Raw genomic sequence first — 21,798 nt, forward strand, 5'->3', positions numbered from 1 at the left:
GAAAGCAAACCCGCTCAGGCCAATCCCAGCTCAATCCCAGCCCTTCTCTCATGCTGGCCAGCATGAGGAGCGCTCGGATTGGCCATGGGGCGTCTGGGAACCTCAGCACGTAGACAGCAGGAAGGAGAAGAGCAGCGATCGGCGAGGAGCTGGAAAGTTATTTTTTTTTTGTCTGTCTGTCCTCTTCAACTTCCCTCTTACCCCATACCCCTCACCATTCTACTGCGAGACCAACCGCAACTGATACAATAGGTTAAATCTCAAAATCACTATTCATGTGCTAAACAGCTTTCACGTGATAAACACACACCTTCCAAAATGGGATTTGGTTTGTATTTCTAAACCTATTTTCTATTCGGTAAGCTGCCCAATTGTAAAATTGATTTAGTACATACGATAAAACTATTTTTTAGTTGCAAACTCTGTGATCTAGTGAACCACAGGCTTCTCGACTACTAGATGGATTCGTACATCAGGCCCCACATCCCTTCAAATTATTAAAGCCAAATGTTTCATGAAAAACTAGAAGTCGAATGTTTGAAAACGGAATCTTTGAAAATGTCACATGTAAGCCATCTAAAACATTAGCAGCTATGCTCAAATAGGTGTAATTTCTGATATGTATATATTTCCCATGTCTTCATTGCTTGATTTGCTTGCGAGAAAGCGTCACTCATATTTTTGGAAATGTCACTCCTAATTAAACTGAAATTATGAAAATGTCACACATAGCAATCTGAAACCTTGTCAGCGATGTGTTCTATACTCTGAAGCTGCTGCCGGCTGCGGCATGTAGAAGGACCAGTTTTTGCGGCTGTGACAGCTTGAAAAGGTGTTGAGCCTGCTGCCCAATTTCGGGAGGCCGGCCCATGCTAAAACCTCTGTGTAGGACCGCCATAGAAACACTGGTGGTCTTGCACGGAGGAGTATCCCTGATATGCAGAGAGAAACTCATTTTAGGCCAGGGACAGTTAAAATGTGATATGTGATCCCACTTCTAGTGTAGATTTCCAGTAGCCTCATGTATGGCGGCATCTGCACCGTGTCAACAAGCCACAGTGGTATGTTGGCTGTGCGTCGCCAGCATCTTTCCTCTGACGCGGCTCACTTCTTGTAAGTTTCCGCTGAGGTAAGGAACCCAAAATGTGGATGGCCGTCCATAGAGGGCGCAGTCCCTCCACTAGAGAGGTGTTTTTATTACATTTATATTTTGACGTACACTACCCGAAAACATTGATTGGAAACTGTAGCTAGAGGAAGAGAGCACATCTCCTCCACCTGCATCTTGTGGTACCCAGCATCTTTGGGAAGCATCCATGAGACCTGTGCGCATCTCTGCGCCGGTAACCGCGCTCATGAATAAATAACCCCCTGATTTCCAGCCTCTGGCCCCCACTGCTCGTCTCTGCACTCTCTGCTCAGCCCATGTTTTGGGAACGCCGTGTTCTTGTTTGTGATTCTTCCTGGCTAATCGCTTGTGACACTGTTAAATATGGATCTTTGCTTCTTTTTTTTTTCCAAGGGCACCCCCGCAGAAGTGGTGTACAAAGGAACCATTACGAGGATAATCGGAGAAGACAGCCCCGGACGCGCGGAGAGGGCGAGGGACGAAGCCTTACCCAAGGGACAAGTCGTTTACGAAGGCAAAAAGGGACACGTCCTCTCCTATGATGGTAAATGTGACTCTGTGGCAGGCCTGGTACCCAGAGGGCTCCGGGCTGGCCTCCTTTACTGAAAGCTGCTCGCCCTTTAAAGGAGAACCGCTCACGTAGCCCCTTCCAGTGCATCCTTTCACAGCGGGGCTGTGGATCCCAGAAAGCACCATGTCTTTGCACACTGGTCGAAAAAGCGAATTTGATGACTAGTAATGAGTAAAATGTTCTCTAATATACGGTTGTGTGATACATACCCAAACTACCCCCAGTGGAGTAATGTTCTTCATCTAAATCCACATAAAAGTAACACACACTCCTGTCCGCTCTTTTCTCCTCCCACTCCCAAGGAATCATCGTCATTGTGTGCAGAGGAACTCAGAAATATACATTGTACAACCCTTATTAATCCAGAATTGGCTATGCTTAACATATTCATTTTCTAGAGTACTAATCTGATGTATTACTGTTCAGAGGTGATGTTTGTAAACTCGATTATACTGACTTGGCATTGGTGTTTTGTCTGTCCAAGTTTATCTTATTTCAGATAAATGTTTAGCGATTTTTTAAAAAGTGTTTCTAAAAGCTTGAGGCACTCTTAAAGCCTTTGTGTTGGCCATGCACAACTGAGCTTTCGAACTTTCCTCTCACATGCATGAGTGATTGATCCAGTTCAGGATGTGTTCTTTGCATTCTGCAGTTTGTAGTCCTGTTTTTCCCTGTAGAGAACCAGGACTACAAGTTCCAGAATACAAAGAAATATCTTGGACTGCATGAGATACTCTTGCACGGTCTAGAGACACTTGAGAGCGGTGCCACAGACACATGAACTGAGGTTCGCTTCTTTGGTTAAAGCATTGTTGTTGCCGTTCTTGGGTTTGGAGTAGAAATACACAAAACTAGTTCGGTTTGTCCCATTGTAATATGCAAAAAATGCAAAAAAGATGATCTTTCACAGAACGCTTTAGAAAGAGGTGGATTCAGAGTGCTTACTAATCAGATACCAAATGCCAGTTTCGATCAACCCCAGGTTAAAACAATTTAGGCCAAAGGTGTCAACCTAGAATAGAGGACTAGTCCTTGCCAGATGTTCAGTCTTTTAATCGATTACGAAGTTGAGTTCGCTTCATTGTGAATACATTAATATTATTGTAAGTCGGCGTGGATCTGGTTGGTCATATTGGTCAGTGCAATAGCACGCTCCAGCTACAATTCATAGGATTAATAACTAAGGGCCCAATTCACAAAGGGCCTCCGCACTTGTAGCAGGGGGCCCGTACTCTTGGCGAAACATCTGTAAAGAGAAACTGACATGTGGAGACAGTGCTTGATTTTAGCCAGTGGTTTCCGGTGCTCAGCACTGGCACTTACTCATCAACACCGGCGCTTTAGCACCAGTTAGGGACACATTAATTTTTGGAATGCACAGGTAGATTAAATGATTCAACCAGAAACACAGGATATCTAGCCACCCTGAGACTCAAACCTGGTTCTCCACTCCGTAGTCGGCAGCTCTGTGCATTACGCCATATCTTCTCCCCAATTGTAGGCTATCATGCCTCAGTTTTAGGCGGTGCTAACAGGAGAAATGGGATGGTAGAAGCTCCCTCCTGACAAGAGAACCCAGCACTTATTTTTTTTTTACAAATTAACCACTGTGTGGAGGTCCCCGCCTCGAGTGCGGAAGCCCTTTGTGAATCGAGGCCAGAGTTTCACGGGCAATGTAGGCTATGTTTGTCTGCTGTCCAAGACATTTCTAGCAGCAGGTCTTTCCTAGCTGCTCGATACTGGAAATAGTCCAGCATCTTGATATGGTAGTGTACTGGCTCTGGCCAAGACTAGTCGGCCAGTCGAATGTTGGCTCCTGGGCGAGTTATTTACGCAGATTTTGCTCTGAGTAGTTGTGATTATTAAATACAGCTACAATTTACCATTGTGCTATTGCTGAATTCCAAGAGAATCGACATATTTATTCCTGGCTTCTCCAGGGCTTCTGAAGTAAGCCTTCAGCACTAATCTCTTGTAGTACTCCTGGAATTCTGGAGTAAGCCAGGAGTAGCCAAGAGTAAGGTGCAGCAAAACCTTTGTAAATCCGAGCAGGGGTGTTGACACAATCTTTTGAATCAGTGTGCTGAAAAGAGGGGGAAAAGTCCAGCTACTTCCAATGTTTTGTGTGTTGGCTTATTTATTTGCACCTTCCGTGTTAGATATTTTTTCTTGGTTTTGGTTGCCGCTTTTTGTATAATTTTGACTTCCCTGTATTTGTAAGTATTGGCTCATTTTTGAGCTCTCGGTCTCAGACCTATTTGGCTCTGAAAGCACCCCACAGTGAAATCCTCTTGAGAAACCTCAGTCATGGGTTCAAATCTGATCATCGCCTCTCATCGTTAAAATAACCAATCACAATTAGTAAGTCGAAGACCTACTTCAAAAGCAAATTCAGGGGCTCTGTTTTGTGCTATCCAGTGCTCACCAGCATCCCGTGGCCTTCTCTTGTGCATAAATAGTCCTCCCTCTGGATATTAAAGGCCTTGCTTTGCCTGCCTGGCTCTAGAAATACATCATTTACCCGGTGAGGGTGGAAGCATACGTGAAGAGGAGACCGAGAAGGGTTGTCTCAGTGTCTTATATTTTCTTTAACCAGCTGGTTACAGACACTGTTTCATTCTAAAACCTGGACAAAATGTTGTTCAGTGTCTGCCTCTATTCTCTGTCAGGAGTGTTTGCCAGAAAGGATGGTCTGGAGACTGCCAGCCCCTGGCACGGTGCACTGCACTGTGCCAGGATGCAGGCAACATGTCTGCTCACAGCCAACTGTGTCGGTTAGAGTTACTGAAATAAACACTGGGCATTAGGCTGTTTCCTATGCCAGGTTCTAAACTACAATCCGGTTCCATGGTTGAAGTTTGCCGCCCTGTGCCATGGAGAACACGCCCCCCCCCCCCCTTCTGATCTTTTCTTTTCCCATCCTAGCTGAAAGGCAGCTGCTTATATGCACTTGAACCCAATCAGAGATGTCTTTGTTCTCCTGTCGGAGGTAAGGGTCCCCCACCCATCGGACATTGGCCAGTCAGTGGAGTTGCGAGGCTGCCAGGGTGCTCGGATTTAAGATTTGCTCAGTCGCACATTGTGAATCCTTCGTCCTGACCTCATCTGCTCGATCCCTGGGTTTCAGAATCGACCCAGCCACTTATTGAAGGAACAAATTCAGAAGAGGTGCCAGATAAATGCTATCAGACGAGCCTGCTGTGCTAACCCAAACGTCCACACTGTCAGCGCTACAGTGCAGGGCTTCTGCACTGTGACAGAGGCGATGCTCTTCTCAAAGGCCTGCAAAATGACACACCGCTGTCACTGAAATATGCCATCCATGGCGTCCCAAACCCCTTCTCTTCTCACTGGTCAAAAAATTAAAACCATATCACCACCTCACTGCTGGAACTCTGCAGTCTCCCACTTCCAAGATGCACCAGATTCAAGGCGCTATGCACTGGTGACAAATCCTTCCTGGGTCTCCCCCATAGCACTCAAAAAGTAGTAAACAAGAAGAGAGGACTTCTTCTCTCAAGGCAGTCAGGAAGGAAGTCCAGACTTTTATCTTCTCCATTTGTCTTCCATCTGTCTACCCCCACCTCTGCCACCCTCCTCCAGGTCTTAGATTTGAATGATTAAAGTGCAAAAATCAAAACACTACAAAAAACATAAAAATGTGAAGAAAAACATTATGAAACATAGCACGGCAACATAAATAAGCGGTGCGTATTAGTTGAGATAACTTTTCCCTAAGGACAGCTCTAGGCAGTACTGAAACATGACAAATGACTATTGTTGCCAAAGTCAATATCTTTCATTTATGTACCCAGGGAAGATGAAAGACTGCCACCAACAGTGTTGTCATCACGTGACCAACATAGAGGTTGCTGAGTGTTGGAGAGTTGTTTTGCTGCGATGCTTACCTTTAAACTGAATTTAGTGCTTGGGTTTTTGGTTTCACCTTCATCTGTTCTCTCTCCAGGTGGTGTGCCTACTGCCCAGAACGCGAAGGAGGACAATCGAGGTTCTGGTGCCTCCCATGAGCCAGCGGGGTCTAAAAGGACCTACGATATGATGGAAGGAAGGATCCCCCGGGTGCTACAAGTCCGGGATCTCTCTGCGTCTAATATTGAAGGTAGTCGCTGCTCATGTTTGCTGTTTGTGGGGTTGACAAGCGTTAACCTGATTGAGAATGCCGTTGCTTCGGGATTTGTTTTCCTCAAATTTGATTGCCCACGTGTGCTCTGCACTTCACTCATTATCAGAATATTGGTTGCAGTTCAGGTAGCATCTGGTAGGTGAACTCGTTTGCACATCCCATTGGCCAAACTGCTAAACAGCCCAGGTTTGTGGCCTGTAAGTGGAATAATAGCTTCAAGACATGGCAGAAAACTCCTGTCTGAGACACAATCTCTGATCACATCTGTATCTGAAGTTGCGGACCCAGGTTCCACTGGACCCACACTCAAGGGGATCACAATATCGTTTTTTTCTTCTTCATCCAGGAGGCAGGTTTGTGCTATTCTGCATGGCAGGCAGTGTGCACACAGTGAGCAACTTGTGTAGTTGGTGGTGATGCCCAGATGTGTGCATCCGCTATTTAACTTCCGTGACGTGGAAGTAAAAAAAAAGACCCAGTGGCACCAGAAAACTGTAATTAAAAAAAACAAGTTGATTTGTGGGACCCGAGACAGCCACACTGCTTTACAATGTCCGTTGCTGGTAGTGAAGGATGCAGACTACAGGTGGCCATGATGGATCAGAATGATTAGAAGGAAAATATCAAAGTAGTGTTTTGCCTCGAATAGAAGTAGGTAAGAGGGTAGGTAGGTGGAAGAGAACTTCAAAGGGTTTGTCACAAGGTGGTGAGTAGACTGGTGGGGCAGACATTGTCATTGGTATTTGTGGAACAACATGATTGGGGGTTGTGCACAGAGTTCACGTTCATGGAGTCTTTCCTGAGAAGGCTAAATTGTCAGTGAGTTCCAGACTTCTGTGTTGTTTTTTCTAAAAAATGTTTTGCCTTTAATGTCTTTGGGTTCTATGGTTAATTTTGCAAGCTCTTAGTGCTCTATTCTAGCGTGTAGGCGGAGAGCTTTATTGTGGAAGCCTACACAGGCCACTTACCCTAAAAGCCTCGAGTACCTTTCTAAATTGGATTAAGTGCTCTTTTTGATTTTGCCTTTATCCAGTGATGGGGCAAAATATCATTTAACCCTTCCTCTGACGAGACTACTGCATAGGGAGCTAAGAAAATATACCCTAATGATCCCACATTCTCTTCTTCATTAATTATTTTCCCATTCTTGTGTTTTGCACATTTTAGGTCTAATGGGCCGCGCTGTCCCACAAGAGAGGCACAGTCCGCACTCCTTAAAGGAACAACATCCTCACTCGCGTGGCTCGATCACACAAGGTAACTTCTTCCACAGTTGTCATCATCTCTCTGAATCAGGGTTGTGTGGTTTAATTGCTACCGACTTGACCCCTTGTCAGGCGGACCATCTTGAGCCTGTCCTAGTGTGTCTGGACTTGTAGATCCCTTATAATTGGAATCTCAAGCTACAAATCGCTTATGCAAAGTTTAGTTTAAAAAGCTATCATGGCCTAAAAGTGACTCTCATGACAGCTGGCTAGTTGGTATGTATAGTGTTTGTGCTTATGAACCAGGCTCAACATTTTTTGTAGAAGTTTTGTCTTGGTGGTCTGCTTCCTTCTCAATGGTAATTTGTTACACAATTCTCTCTTCTACGTGTCAGTTTGAACGCTATGGCCTGGGGAAAAATAAAGACATGACCCACAACAGGTTTTTCCCCCTACCTTTGAGTGGTCTATTTCAAATACACCTATTTCTAAGGCAAACATGATGGGTCTCAATTGAAAAAGTAGCCCTTTCCCTTTGTCTCCAAACACTAGATGGTAGTTATATTCACCACATGTGAATCTATTTCTCGGCCGTGCTCCACAAGCATTCTTGCGGGTAGTTTAAGTTATTTCTTTTGGCCCACTGACACGGTCAGCAGGAGGTACCTAATGTAGGCCTTTGGTGACGTATGGTTTCAAGTGCCCATGGGTGATGATTAATTCATATTCCCTATCTATGTACCATTCACACTTGTTAAAATGTACAGGAGGCTGCCAGGCAAACCTGCATTAAAAATACAAATGTAGCTTTCCAGTGAACTCTCCCAATATATTGTGTCAGGTTGCTCGACAAGGAAGGACGGTAAATGCAGAGTTCTTGTAAGAAGGGGTCGGAGCTGCGTCCAGAGAGTGCCTTCATGAGAACGAAAACACTGAAATTCTGTGAATTATTTATCGGCCATTTTTCCTCTTCTAGAACTCCGCGGAGTATCCTGAGGTCATGGTGCTCTCTGCTGCTGTGCATGAATTATGCATTCACATCTGTGTAGCTACTGAAGGACTCACACTTCTGTTTCCTGGCAGAGGAGCACCTGGGCACAATGCAGGGGAAGCCAATCTGCTTTTTTTAAATACTTTGGATTAAAAAAAAAACACCAAGCTCAGTTTAATTAGGATTTCCTCTGTCGTTTATGGCTAACTTCATAGAGATTTGCAGAGCTCAAATTTCCTATTCTATATTTTTGACCTATCCAGAACGCAGAGGGCACTGCATTTTCAAAGTTTTTCAGTCCGTCCTGCATTACACACTTAAACGGCAGGCGTTTTTTATCTGAAAGCAAATACTCTGCCTTCTGTACTGTGCACCTTAATAGAATGTTCATTGCCCCAATGGGCGCACGCTTCCTTGAATAAAGAGCTTTGAAAGTTACACAAATGCACGTTTCATTAGAAATGTATCAGTGCTTGTTCCGCAGACATCTGCAGGTCTCGTGACAGATATGTTTCTACGCTAGTCTGTGTACGGGTGCATAGTATGTATTGTGTGGAGCGAGTCCTGCAAACCTGTAACACTGTACTATTGCTTTTTTTATCACATGACGATATAAGAAGCTTGTGAAATTGAAGAAATAATCTTACTGCGGCTGAGCTAGGTTGTTCACCAGCAAGACTAAAAGACCGGTGGAGCAGTATTTATTTTGTATCTTTCTTAGATTTGTCCAGTGGCTTCAGCGTCCACACGGGATTATGTGATGTGTTTCATCATGTACTTATGCCCGAGAACAGAGTGTCAGGACCTTTCCTGGGATGGCTTTACCTACTTGGGGCCCGTTTTAGAGTTTAATGGACAGGTTATTTCACCAAAAACGAGTTCCCTGCCTGCCAGCATGTGGTTATGCTGCTCTGTTTAGAATCAGGGGGACTACCATGTTTCCGGCAGCAGAGCTTAGTCTGGTCGCTCGACTGACATTGAACCGTCAGGCTGTCCAAGCTATTGGGGCATATGTACAGACATCATTATGGTCACCAGACAAATACGTCCGTATCACTAGTGAGGGGCTTTAGCTCCGCTCACTTGTTGGGAGCCAGGAGCACATATTTTGATTGGGCGGAAGTTGTGTGCGTCTACAAAAAAAAGTGCGTGCCCTCCACACAGCTGTTGGTTATTTATCCTGCTGCCTGAGCTTGAATTTTCAGGGGCACAGTAATGATATTTTAATGCTATTAAAGTGTCTTAGATAAGGCGATTATTTACGGTATTTTGCTCTGACAGCAGCACAAATGAGAGGAGGCATGTCATTAACCAGCTAGGATGTTGAGGTCTGGCTTGAAGACAGTGCAATTGTCAACTGGCCTTATAACCTACACCAGTATTATTCTACAATTCTTTGATTCCACACAAATACATATCCATTCCTGAGCTATTTACAAATAATTCTTCACATTGCCATGCAACATGCTTTTATAGCCAGAACTGTAGCAATTGTCAATGCTTGTTTTTTCCCTGTTCAGGATCGGAACAGGAAATAAAAATAATTATGCTCCCTCCCTCTCTCTGGGAAATCTCCCGCTGCGTGAGAGCCATTAAGTTGTTGTTTTTCAAACACAAACTCCCACATGACGCCAACGCAGCGAAGCGTTAGAGTGCGCACCAGAGCTACCACGGGGTAGCTATGTTGCAGGCACAAAGAGGCCTACCTGATGGCGATTTCTAAATGCTGCAAGCTGTACTTTGCCTGGGCAGTAAAGTGCACCCCTCCACTGACTTGGTGGAACGGGGTACAGTAATCAACAGAGAGAGAGTAAGGGTATTCAGTGGGTTCCTACTCCTTGGTCCCCTAGAAATTAATTATAGAAAAACAAAAGAAAAGAGTATCCCCAGGACTCAGAGTCCTAGTAATTTACCACGGAGATAGAGAATTGTTGGAAGAAAGAGAGATCTTTCTTTTAAGAAACCCCTCACTCACCGACCTGGTCGGTGACGTGCTTCATCATCAGGGTCCACCCGAGTGACCGAGTGCCACTCAGGTGTGCTGCGATGCCTGCAACTGCAGCGGAGCTGGTTTTTTTGGGGATGTGGAGAGATTGTGAGGTTAAAAGGTGTACTACATGTACTCCTTATAGACTTTATTTTGGAGTCAGTATAACACTATTAAAACAAGTGTGATACTTCTATTGGTTTAATTGACCAGGTCGTATCAAAATGTGCATGAAACTATGGTCAACATGTTTCAACTGTGTATAACATGGAACGGCGTACAGCCCATCATTGAAAAGGTCCACAGTCTTCATAATCGACTACAGTGAGAACCTGTTCCTGAGCAGGCAGCCTGAAATCGTACTTGTATCACTACCCGATACACCGTTGTGATCTGGACCCTGATCACAGGCGCACGGGGTAATGCAATGCTGTTAACAGGCTCTTCTTGAAGCAAGCCGGTAGCCTTTTTCTGGTCCACGGCAATGCACCTAAAGCCGAACTTGAAAGTGCTATGTTTGCGAAACATGTCCAGCATAGCCCTGACAGAAGATTGAATTCAATCATGTCTATGTGGAGAAACAGTTTCGGAATCTTTCAACTGCAGCACTTGCAAACAATCACCCCCTTCCTCATCTTTCCCCATGAAGTAACTTCACTGAACGCTGTGTCTTCACCAGGCGTCTAAATTTGCTTGTATCTGTAAACAAAATTTGATCATTGAGAAAAGATGGAAGCGTGTTCAAAATGTGCCGGACAGCAGGACATCACGCCATTGGTTTGTAACCCTACTGCCTCCCTATGCATAGGATACCTAGACTCAAATCTTTAAGTATTTCATTCTAAATCACCCAGGGCATTCTATCCCTGTTTAGTGATTATATTCACTCAGTGCCATCCCATTTGGGCATTATTGTGGTGCTTAAAAGCCAGTTTTCAAAGTTTCTACACGGTTTAGAAAAGGAAGCACCCAACTTTAGCTCTAAGCCAGATGTTGGGGAATGAATCTGTTGTGGGGTCTACTTGCTGTACTTTGGCCACGTAACCATGAGCCATTCTCTGTATCGGAATCTAAATCTTTCAGTGGCTATCCTGAAAATGTGGTATACTTCTGAAACTCCTGGGCCAAGTTGGGCGCATCTACCTTAGAGTTTCCCATGCTTGCTATCCATAATTGTCACATCACTATAGCAATCAGAGGCCAAGGATTCTAACAATAATCCATTTCACTGAAGGTGATGTATCAGGACAGGGTGTGGGGAAATTGGGTGGCATGTGTCCGATACACACGATTCATAATACAGTGGAATCTGCTCAGGCCCTAACAGCATAGCCATCCTGTGCATTTATTTAGTTTTTGAAACTGTTAAACAATTCTAGTTGTTTGAGCATCCCATTAATCTGGATATGCTTTCAGCTGGAAGATGCTGAAGTTTGGTAACTATAATGTAATTTGTAGAACTAATATTGTAGCTTCAACAAGTTTTGGTCACAGTGTTACCTCGCACTGCATCCCTTGCTGCGGCACACCCACCACTTACGGCTACTTTTACAGTATTTATCAGTGTTTGGTTTGCTTTCTTTTGGGAAGAAATAACTTTGCCTTTCTTGGGGGTATATTGTAGGAATTCCTCGATCCTACGTGGAGGCGCCCGAGGACTACCTCAGGCGGGAAGCCAAGCAGATGAAGAGGGAGAGCACACCTCCAAGAAGCCTACCCGAAGGCTATAAGGGGAGGCCCCATGAGAACCTGGGGACGCCCCTGAAAATGAAACCCGCGCACGAGGCACTGGTGGCTACGGTAAAAGAACCAGGGAGATCGATCCACGAAATCCCCAGGGAAGAGCTGAGACGCACGCCAGAGATGCCTATTCCCACAAGGCCTCTGAAAGAGGGGTCCATTACTCAGGTATGTTCAGGTGTAAGTTCATTAAAACATGTTCTCATAGAACGAATCATAGGAGTCTAACACTATGTGCATTGAGGAATTATGATGGGGTAGGTACAAAGATTGTATCTCCAATGTGTCCTTTGCCACATCACAGTGCACTTATGCCCCTCCCTGCCCAGCATCCCTGTCCCCCTTTACTTGCTGAGTTCTCACAGTCTGAAAATGGTGAATCCACATGGTGAAAAAAGAAATTGGGTGTTGATGGGGGAAAGCAGGCAGGTCAAGGTGGGACCAGGAGCAAGATGGAACGGGCCCCGTACGAGGAGTCGGATCTGGAAGAAATATCTCTGCCAGGTACAAACGAGCATATTTCATACGTCATCTTGGGGGGTGTTGACATTGCCATGTCAAATTGATGGTGAGGCACACAGTTGACCAATTCTGCTACTTTTAAAAGACAATGCTTTGTTGTGAAGGTGTGGGTTTAGGTCTAGGCTCCAATATTAGGAGAAGACCATGGGCTAGAATACTTTATTGGGTAAAATTCTAGGAATATGTTCAATTTGAAACGCATCAGCCTTGGACCGCTTTGTGCTGTTCCTCTGTGTGCTTATTTTTACCCAGACATAAATGTTTTGCTACTTTAGCTATACACTATTTTCATGTGCAATCTTAGGTTATGGTAAGAGGTTTTCTGCAATGTATGCCAGCTGGCGGTCTCTCAGTGTGAGCATAGTAAGCAATATGGTACAAGCATGTTACTTTTGAAGAGTAAAATAAATTGGTACACAAGAGTATTCTGAAATTTGGTAATTTTAAGCTTATTTTTCAGCATGTAGTGTAGATATTTTCAGGCCATTCGCAGTTGATTGCTTACGAATGTTGCAAGTTTTTAGATGTATATCTCATTGGCAATTCAGCAGGGTGAAACTCGCTGCACCTACACAAGCAGCAGATTTGTGTCAATAACCTAAGGAGCAGATAAAGTGCTGATAAAATATTTTGAAATGTACCCTGTTCAGATCAGGTTTGACCTACTGTTACCAATTATTTAAAATATACTTCGAGTGTGCTTTAGCTGTTCCCAGAACAGTATTTCTTGTTCACCAAACACTACTGGCTGTTAAGTTTATTAATCCGCCTCATATGGAGTACGTGTATTGCATGTATGAAGGGCTATTTTACATTTCAAAAGTACATTTAATCCTCACATATTGAATTTGTCATCTTTTAGATGCTTTGTATACAGAGTATAATTGTTTTTGGTTCTTTTTTTCACTGCTAGTGTTTTAGTCAAGACTCAAAATACAACCCAGACCTCTTTGGTTCGCAAATGCTTGATTATATGATTCGTGGAGCAGGCACTGGCTAGTCCGTTCCAAGGGCATATGTAGAAATATTCAAGTAGACTGTTGTGAAATGTGGCAGGCATTGGGCCATCCAGAAAACAATTTGGGATCTAGTTGTGTTTGCTAATCTAGCTTTTAAAAAGCGGTTTGATGGTCATTTGCACCCAAACCGTGGACTCATAGAGCAGTGTTCTTGTTAGGATTCTGATTCAGAATTTAACAAACACATGCTTGCACAAATCATATTTGTGAATGGACTAATGCGCTATATATTGAAATTGTGTAATTTGCTCAGTGTCTAAAATTTGAAGTTGTGCCGTGGGGAATGTATACTGCACATTTTATTTTACATTTCTTTTACCACATTCTCAAAGCTCTTTGCTGATGTAAGTTACACACAAATAGCCTGGGGCATAAATGCAATACCCCTTATCAAATTTATATAAAATTTGGTTTTGCGTTATTGAATGAACATTTGACCTGAGATGCGAGGTAGACGTTATAAGACAGGATTTCCTTGAGAGTTTCTGAACACCCTAAAACTTTAAAGTTTGTGGATATTCACAAACTCCTCTCAGAGGCCTTCCCGTACTGCAAACAGTAGGATATGTACTCCAGAAAAGTCTGGACTAAATATTGTTCACAGTAAGAGAAATTGGTGAGTGTTTATGGGAAGGTGTTGATTCACAGGGATTCTCCCAGTGGGGAAGAAAGAAATGCCATTGAATAAATACCAGGGAATTTGCTCACACACAGTCATGCACTGTGTAACATTGTGAAATGCAGAAGTGTCTATGCTCTGTGGCATTTGCTAACTCCCTAAAAATTTACAGTCCCATATTTCTAGGTACATACTGTGAAACGTGTGTGAATCCCAAAAAGTGCTATCTCTACACCCATGCTGTGTTGTTCATCTCTGGTTGCAGATGTACCTATTTCTTTGAAAATCGGGTCACTTATGTTTTACCTGTTCTCCTCAGCCTTTATTGTTCGGTTGTGCTACCCTTGGAGAGTTAAGTGTACAAAGTGAGTTACCTGATTGTGTAGTTGGATGGATTATGTCTTGGTTAACTTGGAACACTGGCGACAATTTGCTGTATTACAGGAAATACTACCCCATAACCAATTATTCTTGATTCCACTGTTCAGTTTCTACAGATTCGTTATGGTGGGATTGTTTTGTGTGTGCCTCCACAATTGGAATGTGTACACTATGTCAAAACGTTCTTTGTCAGTCTATGTACCTAGAATATATGCACCTTGAGTTTTTTATTTGATTTTCAGATTGTGTATAGTTGTCTTTCTCTGAAATGTTACTCATTCGCACTAACATTGTGGTGTGCAATATTTACTGATTGCTGTATTGGCCAACTTAAGCCGAACTATGCAAGAAGAAATGCTTTTGCAATGTTTGATTATGTGCCAGAGCCAAATTTTCTAACCTTGGGCGCTCCATGTACATTACTGTGTCTCTTGGGTAATTGGGACGACTGGCCTTCAATCACCTGAGTGTCTCCTGCTGTTAGGACACAGTGTTAGTCTACGCCTCTCTGTTGGGAAACTGGGAACCTTAACTATTTAACACCAAGAGTATGGACTAAGTCCATACCCCTTAGCATGGTCTGCTTGTACATTGAATGAGAGACTACATCATTCTTACGTTCATTGCTTGCAACCGACAGGGGGGAGATTGGCGTTACTGTTGTATGCTGAAGATGACGTCAGAGTCGTGGACACACAACGCTAGTTGAGTGCATTACAACTCACTATAGACCAGTAGGGTCTTTGTAGACTTAAGCAGGGTCTTCAACGCCATTGCCAGTCACTGGAGACACGTTTTGTAACTTGTCCTTCCACCAATTTATATTACAGTAAGTCATAGTGTTCAGGTTGCATATCTTTAGCCAGCCAATTGGTTGTCATGTCCTACTTAAGGGTCGCTGTGTCCTGAGGGGTTTGTGTTTTGGTTAAGGGGAGTGAGATGATATTAGGAGCCAGCTTTGCTACAGACACACAATAGGGAATCACATTTAATTATCTAGGTCTTTGCTTTGTAGCCATTAGTTTTTGGTTTTGAATGAGCTTGCCCTTAATTTGTCAACTTAGGACCCAAAATCTTTGCAAATTAACTGCAAATTGTCAGCTTGGAGATTTTGTCTTCGCCAATATGGAATATATGAAGTAAATACTTGGCTTCTTTCAAGAGTGTAATTGGTACGTTTTCCCTCCCTTTAGGGTACGCCTCTCAAGTACGACAATAGTTCAATGTCAGTAAGTGCCAAAAAGCATGATGTCCGGTCAATCATTGGGAGCCCGGGACGGGCGTTTCATTCTGTCCACCCAATGGAGGTGATGCAGGACCCCAGGACTCTTGAAAGAGCGTGCTATGAGGAGAGCCTCAAAGGTAGGACCTGTCCGGTCACCAACTCCGGAGGGTCCATCACCAGAGGAGCTCCTGTCATTGTGCCCGAGCCAGGCAAACCCCGCCACAGCCCGCTGTCTTACGAGGACCATCCGGCATCTCATGGGGTCGTCTACAGCAGTCATATGCAGAGGGGCTCTCCAGTGCCGTCGAGGGAACAGTCACAGAGACAGCACGAAGGTACAGTGTAATCTTGATATTTGTTTTCGGTGTTTGGAATGGTGTATGGCTGCTTTCACAGTAGAGAGTTGCCCCAAAACTTTGGAACTCTATCCCCTTAAGTATGCGCACTACTTCTAACCATCTTCTCTTTCGAAAACACATTAAAACCTGGCTGTTTTCTTCTGTTTCGGATTCCCTTGTGATTTGGCACTCTGTCACCTCCATTCTGGCCGTACTATAATTAGGCATGTCCGTAAGCGCTGGGACGCCCTATTGCTGGGGTAGCCATGCGCTATATAAATGATCATAACATAACATAACAACCGTATGTGGGAGGCTTGAAGTGGTATATCATGTACTCTTAGAGTTACTCGAACGTTAGATCAAATTGTTCCAAATTAAACCTTCATCTTATTTTGGATCTAGAGATTGATATGCGATTGCTTCATGAATATCTCAAATTTCAACTGTTTGCCATTTATAAGCATTAATGCGAAAAAAAAAACAATAGGATTGTTTTGTGGGTAGCAAACTAGTTCAGATATCTTGCACAAATAGCGTAGTATTTATATCTTTCTAAGTTAATGATAATCTGGATTGCAGCTGAGAGTGGGGGGTTCGTTATCGACTGACCTGACTTGACCTACACAACATGATTGTCCTGCCAATTTGCAGCTCTTTAATCTTTACAGAGGCCTAAATGTTGAGAAACGTGTATGAAGTGGATTAGGTGTTGCTCAAAAGTCAAATACTAGAGGTCAAAATGGTAGGTGGGGTCAGTTGTAACTTGGTAAAGAGAAATCGCCATAATTGTATCTGTTTTTCTTTGCTTTGCATTTCTTTGTGCCTCTTGTTTCTTTTACATCTAACTGTTCTCTCCTCTTTTACAACCCACTTTCTCTCTCAGCCTTAGTCTCTCTTTATATCAGGGAGCTTTTTATCCAATGTGGGCACTCTGTGGAGTACAGGGAGATCTCTCTTGGTGCAAAACAGATAATTGTATACAGTACTGTATTTTTCTTGTGGATTAAACAGAACCTTTTCATAACACCTAAAGCAACAACAGCCTCATCGCAAAAGAACTCCTTTTTGCCTTCCTGAAGCTCAAGGCCTCTTTAACTGTCAAACTTACATGAATTTCAAGAGAACTCAAAATAGGTCAGCAATTCCAATTTTGCTGCTAATTTCCTTTTGTGCGGATCAAAGCATTATCGAATATCAAAACCTAAAACTAACTCCAGATTCGACTCTGATATTTCCTGATGGCGAGTATTTTGAATCCTGGGTTTAGATAACCTTGAAATTGGACTGTCAAAAAGATACTTCTATTTGAGCCAGAAAATATTGCCATTAATGAATTTAAAACGAGCCCACTTTTTCAAACAAATAGTTTTTTCCAATCCTCTTAATATTAGAAGGTGATCAGAAGGCTTTCATCTTGGTGTTGAAGAGCAAGTGCCCCATCTAAAGCATTTTAGTAGAGATTTTCTTGGTTATGTTTATCTCGAATTGTATTCTCAATGTATTCCTTGTTCTTTTGTCACACTCTGTCTAAATGCCTTTATTTTCTCATAATCAAAACTTTATGTGCATAAGGTACACACAGGGTTAGAATAAATCTGTTGAATATTTTACTAGGACAGATAGGAGATGCTTAAGTCATGGAGCTGGGCCAGATGAATATCTGTCTTTCTGTGTTGCATCAACCCTCGTATCTTGTCTACACTCAAGTCTCAGGCACATTGACTGGACCTTGCCTACCATCCAGAAGACCTACCTAATTCTTCTTTCACTTGACGACAAAGCGTTAGCTCCAGTCTTTAGAAACTGTGCACCTCTGGGAGACGGTGCATCCTATGTCAAGTTTTCTCATTGTTCCAAATGTTTGCAACCAGTACAAGACGTGATATATTAGAGTTTTCCAGTTGATCATGTGATCTTTGACCTCAGCCAGGAATGTATACTGTAGCCATCCCATTTCATCTTTGTAAAATCTAAGGAGTGTCTATAGTAAGACACAAAACCTATTTTTATTCACTGAGAAGAAGTGAAGCACACACACTGCATCTAAACATAAACAATGAAACGTATGTACAATTTGTGAACATGGCTTCATTATTTACCCCGAGCAGCCCCTTGCCCAATTTAATCGACTACTTCCACAAATATGAATCCAGTAACAAAGATTTAATAACACTAAAGCTGGCTCTGGATGCTTTGAATAAGGTGGGTAAAATACATATTTTGACAAACCATGACGGTTACCTGAAATTCCAGTTGCTTTCTTTACTGATCGTGTTGAAGAGTATTTCATGTTACGCTTGTGCATCAGGTAAGTAAATGGAAGTCTGTTCATTCATGAATCTAGAAGAAAGACCAATATCTGTCCTTTCCCAGTCATAAACGCCATTGCGAAAAACCTGCCTTTCAAGGAATAATGCGAGACATTGTAATAAGTTGTGGTGTGGGTGGGAATCTTTAATGTGTGTGAAACTAAAGCCAACAATCTTACTGGCCACATAAAACCTGAGCAAAACCTCCCACTTATTAAAAGTTCCCCAGTGAAAGAATTAGTGTGACTCCATAAGAATATGTGATATTAAAGAAGAGCTCACGTCTGTAAAGCATTTATGGCTGAGATGGAGAGCAGTAGATGGTGCTTCTCATAAAATAATTATGAATCGTACATTTTAAAGTGAGACGCCTTAAGATTATCCAGTAGAGAAGCCTCAACTTTCTTTGAAATATATCAATGGAACACTTACAACTCATTCTACAATCTGTTTGCGTAAACTATTACTATTTAATGTTCATCTTGCAGAACTGAATAAATTGTAGCAAACAGATCTGAACGAAACAGGTTAGTATTAGATTCCTTACCTTAGAATATCCCCAGGCGTCAGTCTGGATCCGGAAACTTTTGCGTAGCAGTACCCCTGCGCGTCGGTAGGCGTCGTCTGCAGGCGTCCCCTGCGGCTCCGCGTCCGTCGTCGGCGTCGTGCGCCGTGATGACGTCGCTGGAGTATATAGACGCCGCCTCCGCGCGCTGACGTCAGTTCTTCTTTTTTCCGCGCTAGTTAGCGCAGATCCGAGAAGTGCAGTACTCCGGTCTTTTGACCAAGTTTTTTGATCTTTTGATCTTTTTTGAACTCTTATGGTGCCGGTAGGATGCCCGGTTTTAAGAACTGTGACGACTGTGACCGGACGATGTCGGTCACGGATCATCACCGACTCTGTCTCCGGTGCCTGGGCCCTGACCACGACGTAGACGCCTGCGTCGATTGCCGGGCCTTGACGAATAAGGCTAGGCGGGAGAGGTCCCGCAAGCTGCTCGAGCTCCGGGTGTCGGCCCCGCGTCGAGAGCGGTCCCGGTCCGGCCGGAGGTCAAGGGAGCGGTTGCGGAACCGTCACGGGCGCTCCGGGAGTCGTCACCATTCATCTGGTTCCTCAGGTAGGAAGCACAAGAAGTCGGGGCGTCGTCATCGTACCCCCGACTCCCCCCGACGCTCGCACGATGCGGCCGGGGGTTCGGGTGACCCCACCCCCGCGGCTCCGCGTGAGTCGCTGACGCGGCCTGCTCCATACCCTGCGGTCCCTGGGCAGGGTGCGTCGCCCGAGGAGATAGAGGCGTTCCTCATGGCCATGAGGGCGATTTCTCCTCCGGCGGGTTCCGCGGCGCCTTCGGGCCCAGTGAACCCGTCCGGGGGCCCTAGCGGTTCGGGTGCCCCTGCCTCAACGCCGTCGGGTGCTCCGGCGCTGCCGACGGCTCCGGTCCCGACGCCGCAGGGGCCCTCGGGGTCAACGGCGGCTGGTCAACCGGCCTCTCCGGCGCCGATTCCATCGGGGCAGCCCCTGGCGCCGCCCCCGCGCGGCGCCGGTTTCCCGGCGCCGGCTCCGGGCGGCGCCGTCCCCATTCCCTCTCCGAATCCGGTCGCGGAGTCGGACCGGCGTCGTCCGACGCCGGGTTCGACGCCGATGGGGCCTGTGAACCCCGAGGAGCCGGTCTACATTGTTGATTCCGAATATGGTGAAGATGTAGATTACGGAGAGGGGTGGGAGGGGTCTGAGGACCCTCTGACACGCGAGTGTCAGTACGACATGAACTGGACGGGTGACTTGGGTGACGCCAGTGGTCTGGATGACTCTCCCAACCCTGGCTTTGTCTCGCCTCCTACCGTGGCTACGGAAGAGGGGGCTGCTTATTCAGTGGTGTTGATGAGGGCTGCCAAGGCCTTAAACCTTGTGCTCCCCGTCGCGGCCGTGAGGACTAACATCCTCACTGAGGTCCTCAAACCGCAGTCATGCCCACAGGAGCCACTGCTGCCGTTCAACGAGGCCTTAACTGACGTTCTTTTGGGCACGTGGTCCAGGCCCGCTTCAGGTTCGCCTGTTGATAGGAACGTGGCCAGACGCCACCGTCCGTGTTCGGACGACCCCAAGTTTCTGTCCACCCATCCCACCCCTGAGAGTCTGGTGATCCAGGCCTCCACTTCCAAGACCGCATTCCCGTCGGCCCGCCCGACAGGGAATCAAAGAGGTACGACCAGTATGGCAAAAAGGTCTTCTCGTCCCTGAGTCTGGGACTGCGGTCTTGCAACACCGTGTTCCTCTTGGGCCGCTACACCCACTCTCTGTGGGATACGGTCGCGGACCTGCTGCCTGAATGCCCGCCGGAGGTACGGGCTAAGCTCGGCAAGGCTATGATTGAAGGCTTGGACGCAGCAAGATACTCCATCAGGTGTGGTCTTGATACGACCGACTCGCCGGGCAGAGCGATGTCCACGACGGTGGCGATTCGTCGCCACGCCTTGCTGAGATCCGCCAACTTCTCGGCAGATGTCCAGAATGCCTTAATGGACATGCCGTTTTATGGCAGTCGCCTGTTTGGCGACAAAGCGGACCACGCGCTGGAGCGCTTCAAGGACTCCAGGATCACAGCCAAGTCCTTGGGTCTCTCGACCCAGCGCCAGCAAACGGGTTTGTTTCGCTCCTTTCGTGGCCAAGGAAGGGGCGGTCCCACACGTGCTGCCAGCCACGCGCCGCAACAGACTTATCAACACGGTGGCGGCCGTGGAAACCGCCGTGGTGGCGGTCGGGGACAGCGGCGAGGTCAGACCACACCTCCCCCCGCAGCATCTGCCACTAAATCCTCCTAGTCCGTGCTTTCAGACCCATGTGACGCTGGTGGGGGGCAGGGTTCGCCATCACCTCTCCCACTGGCGCACAATAACATCGGACAGGTGGGTGCTGCAGCTCGTCCGAAGGGGCTACTCTCTCCCCTTCGAGACAACTCCTCCAGCCACCGCAGAACCACCGTGTGTCGGGGGACCACTTGGCACTTCTGAGGGAGGAAGTTACGGCCCTCTTGGCCAAGGGAGCCATCGAGCGCGTTCCTGGGCCAGAAGTAGGACGTGGTTGCTATTCCCACTACTTTCTGGTGCCCAAGAAGGACAAAGGGGGCCTACGTCCTATCTTGGATCTAAGGAACGTCAACGGCTTCCTCCGGAAGGAGAAGTTCAAGATGTTGACTTTAGCCCAGGTCTTGGCTGCTCTAGACCCGCAAGACTGGATGGTAGCGTTGGACTTGCAGGATGCGTATTTTCACATCCCCGTCCTGCCGGCCCACCGGCGTTACCTGCGGTTCACGGTAGGCCACGAGCACTTTCAGTTTATCGTGCTCCCCTTCGGCCTTACCAGCGTCCCACGGGTGTTCACAAAGGTGATGGCGGTGGTCGCAGTCCATCTGCGCAGGTTAGGGGTTTCAGTCTTCCTCTACCTAGACGACTGGTTGTTGAAGGCGGGCTCGCCCTCAGACAGTCGTCCACCACCTTCAGATGACGGCAGACCTCCTGCACGAGCTGGGGTTTTCCATCAATGTGCCGAAATCACACCTGTGTCCCTCTCAAAAGCTCCTTTTCATCGGAGCGGTTCTCGACTCGGCGCAGTTT

The 21,798-nt window shown here is 45.7% G+C and overlaps 1 protein-coding gene across 15 annotated transcripts in view; it reads left to right on the plus strand.

Moving 5' to 3' along the window:
- NCOR2 (nuclear receptor corepressor 2) overlaps positions 1-21,798 on the plus strand; it is a 1,233,371-nt gene that overhangs the window by 1,124,641 nt on the left and 86,932 nt on the right. For all 15 annotated transcript variants that reach the window (XM_086942885.1, XM_086942883.1, XM_086942892.1 and 12 more), the window contains 5 exons: positions 1,523-1,673; positions 5,668-5,820; positions 7,012-7,101; positions 11,652-11,935; positions 15,502-15,868. In XM_086942885.1, coding sequence (XP_086799011.1) covers positions 1,523-1,673; positions 5,668-5,820; positions 7,012-7,101; positions 11,652-11,935; positions 15,502-15,868 — 1,045 coding nt within the window. The remainder of the gene's footprint in view (positions 1-1,522; positions 1,674-5,667; positions 5,821-7,011; positions 7,102-11,651; positions 11,936-15,501; positions 15,869-21,798) is intronic.

This window comes from Lissotriton vulgaris, chromosome 11 (genome assembly GCF_964263255.1).
Source record: "Lissotriton vulgaris chromosome 11, aLisVul1.2, whole genome shotgun sequence".
In the NCBI taxonomy this organism is placed as follows: Eukaryota; Metazoa; Chordata; class Amphibia; order Caudata; family Salamandridae; genus Lissotriton; species Lissotriton vulgaris.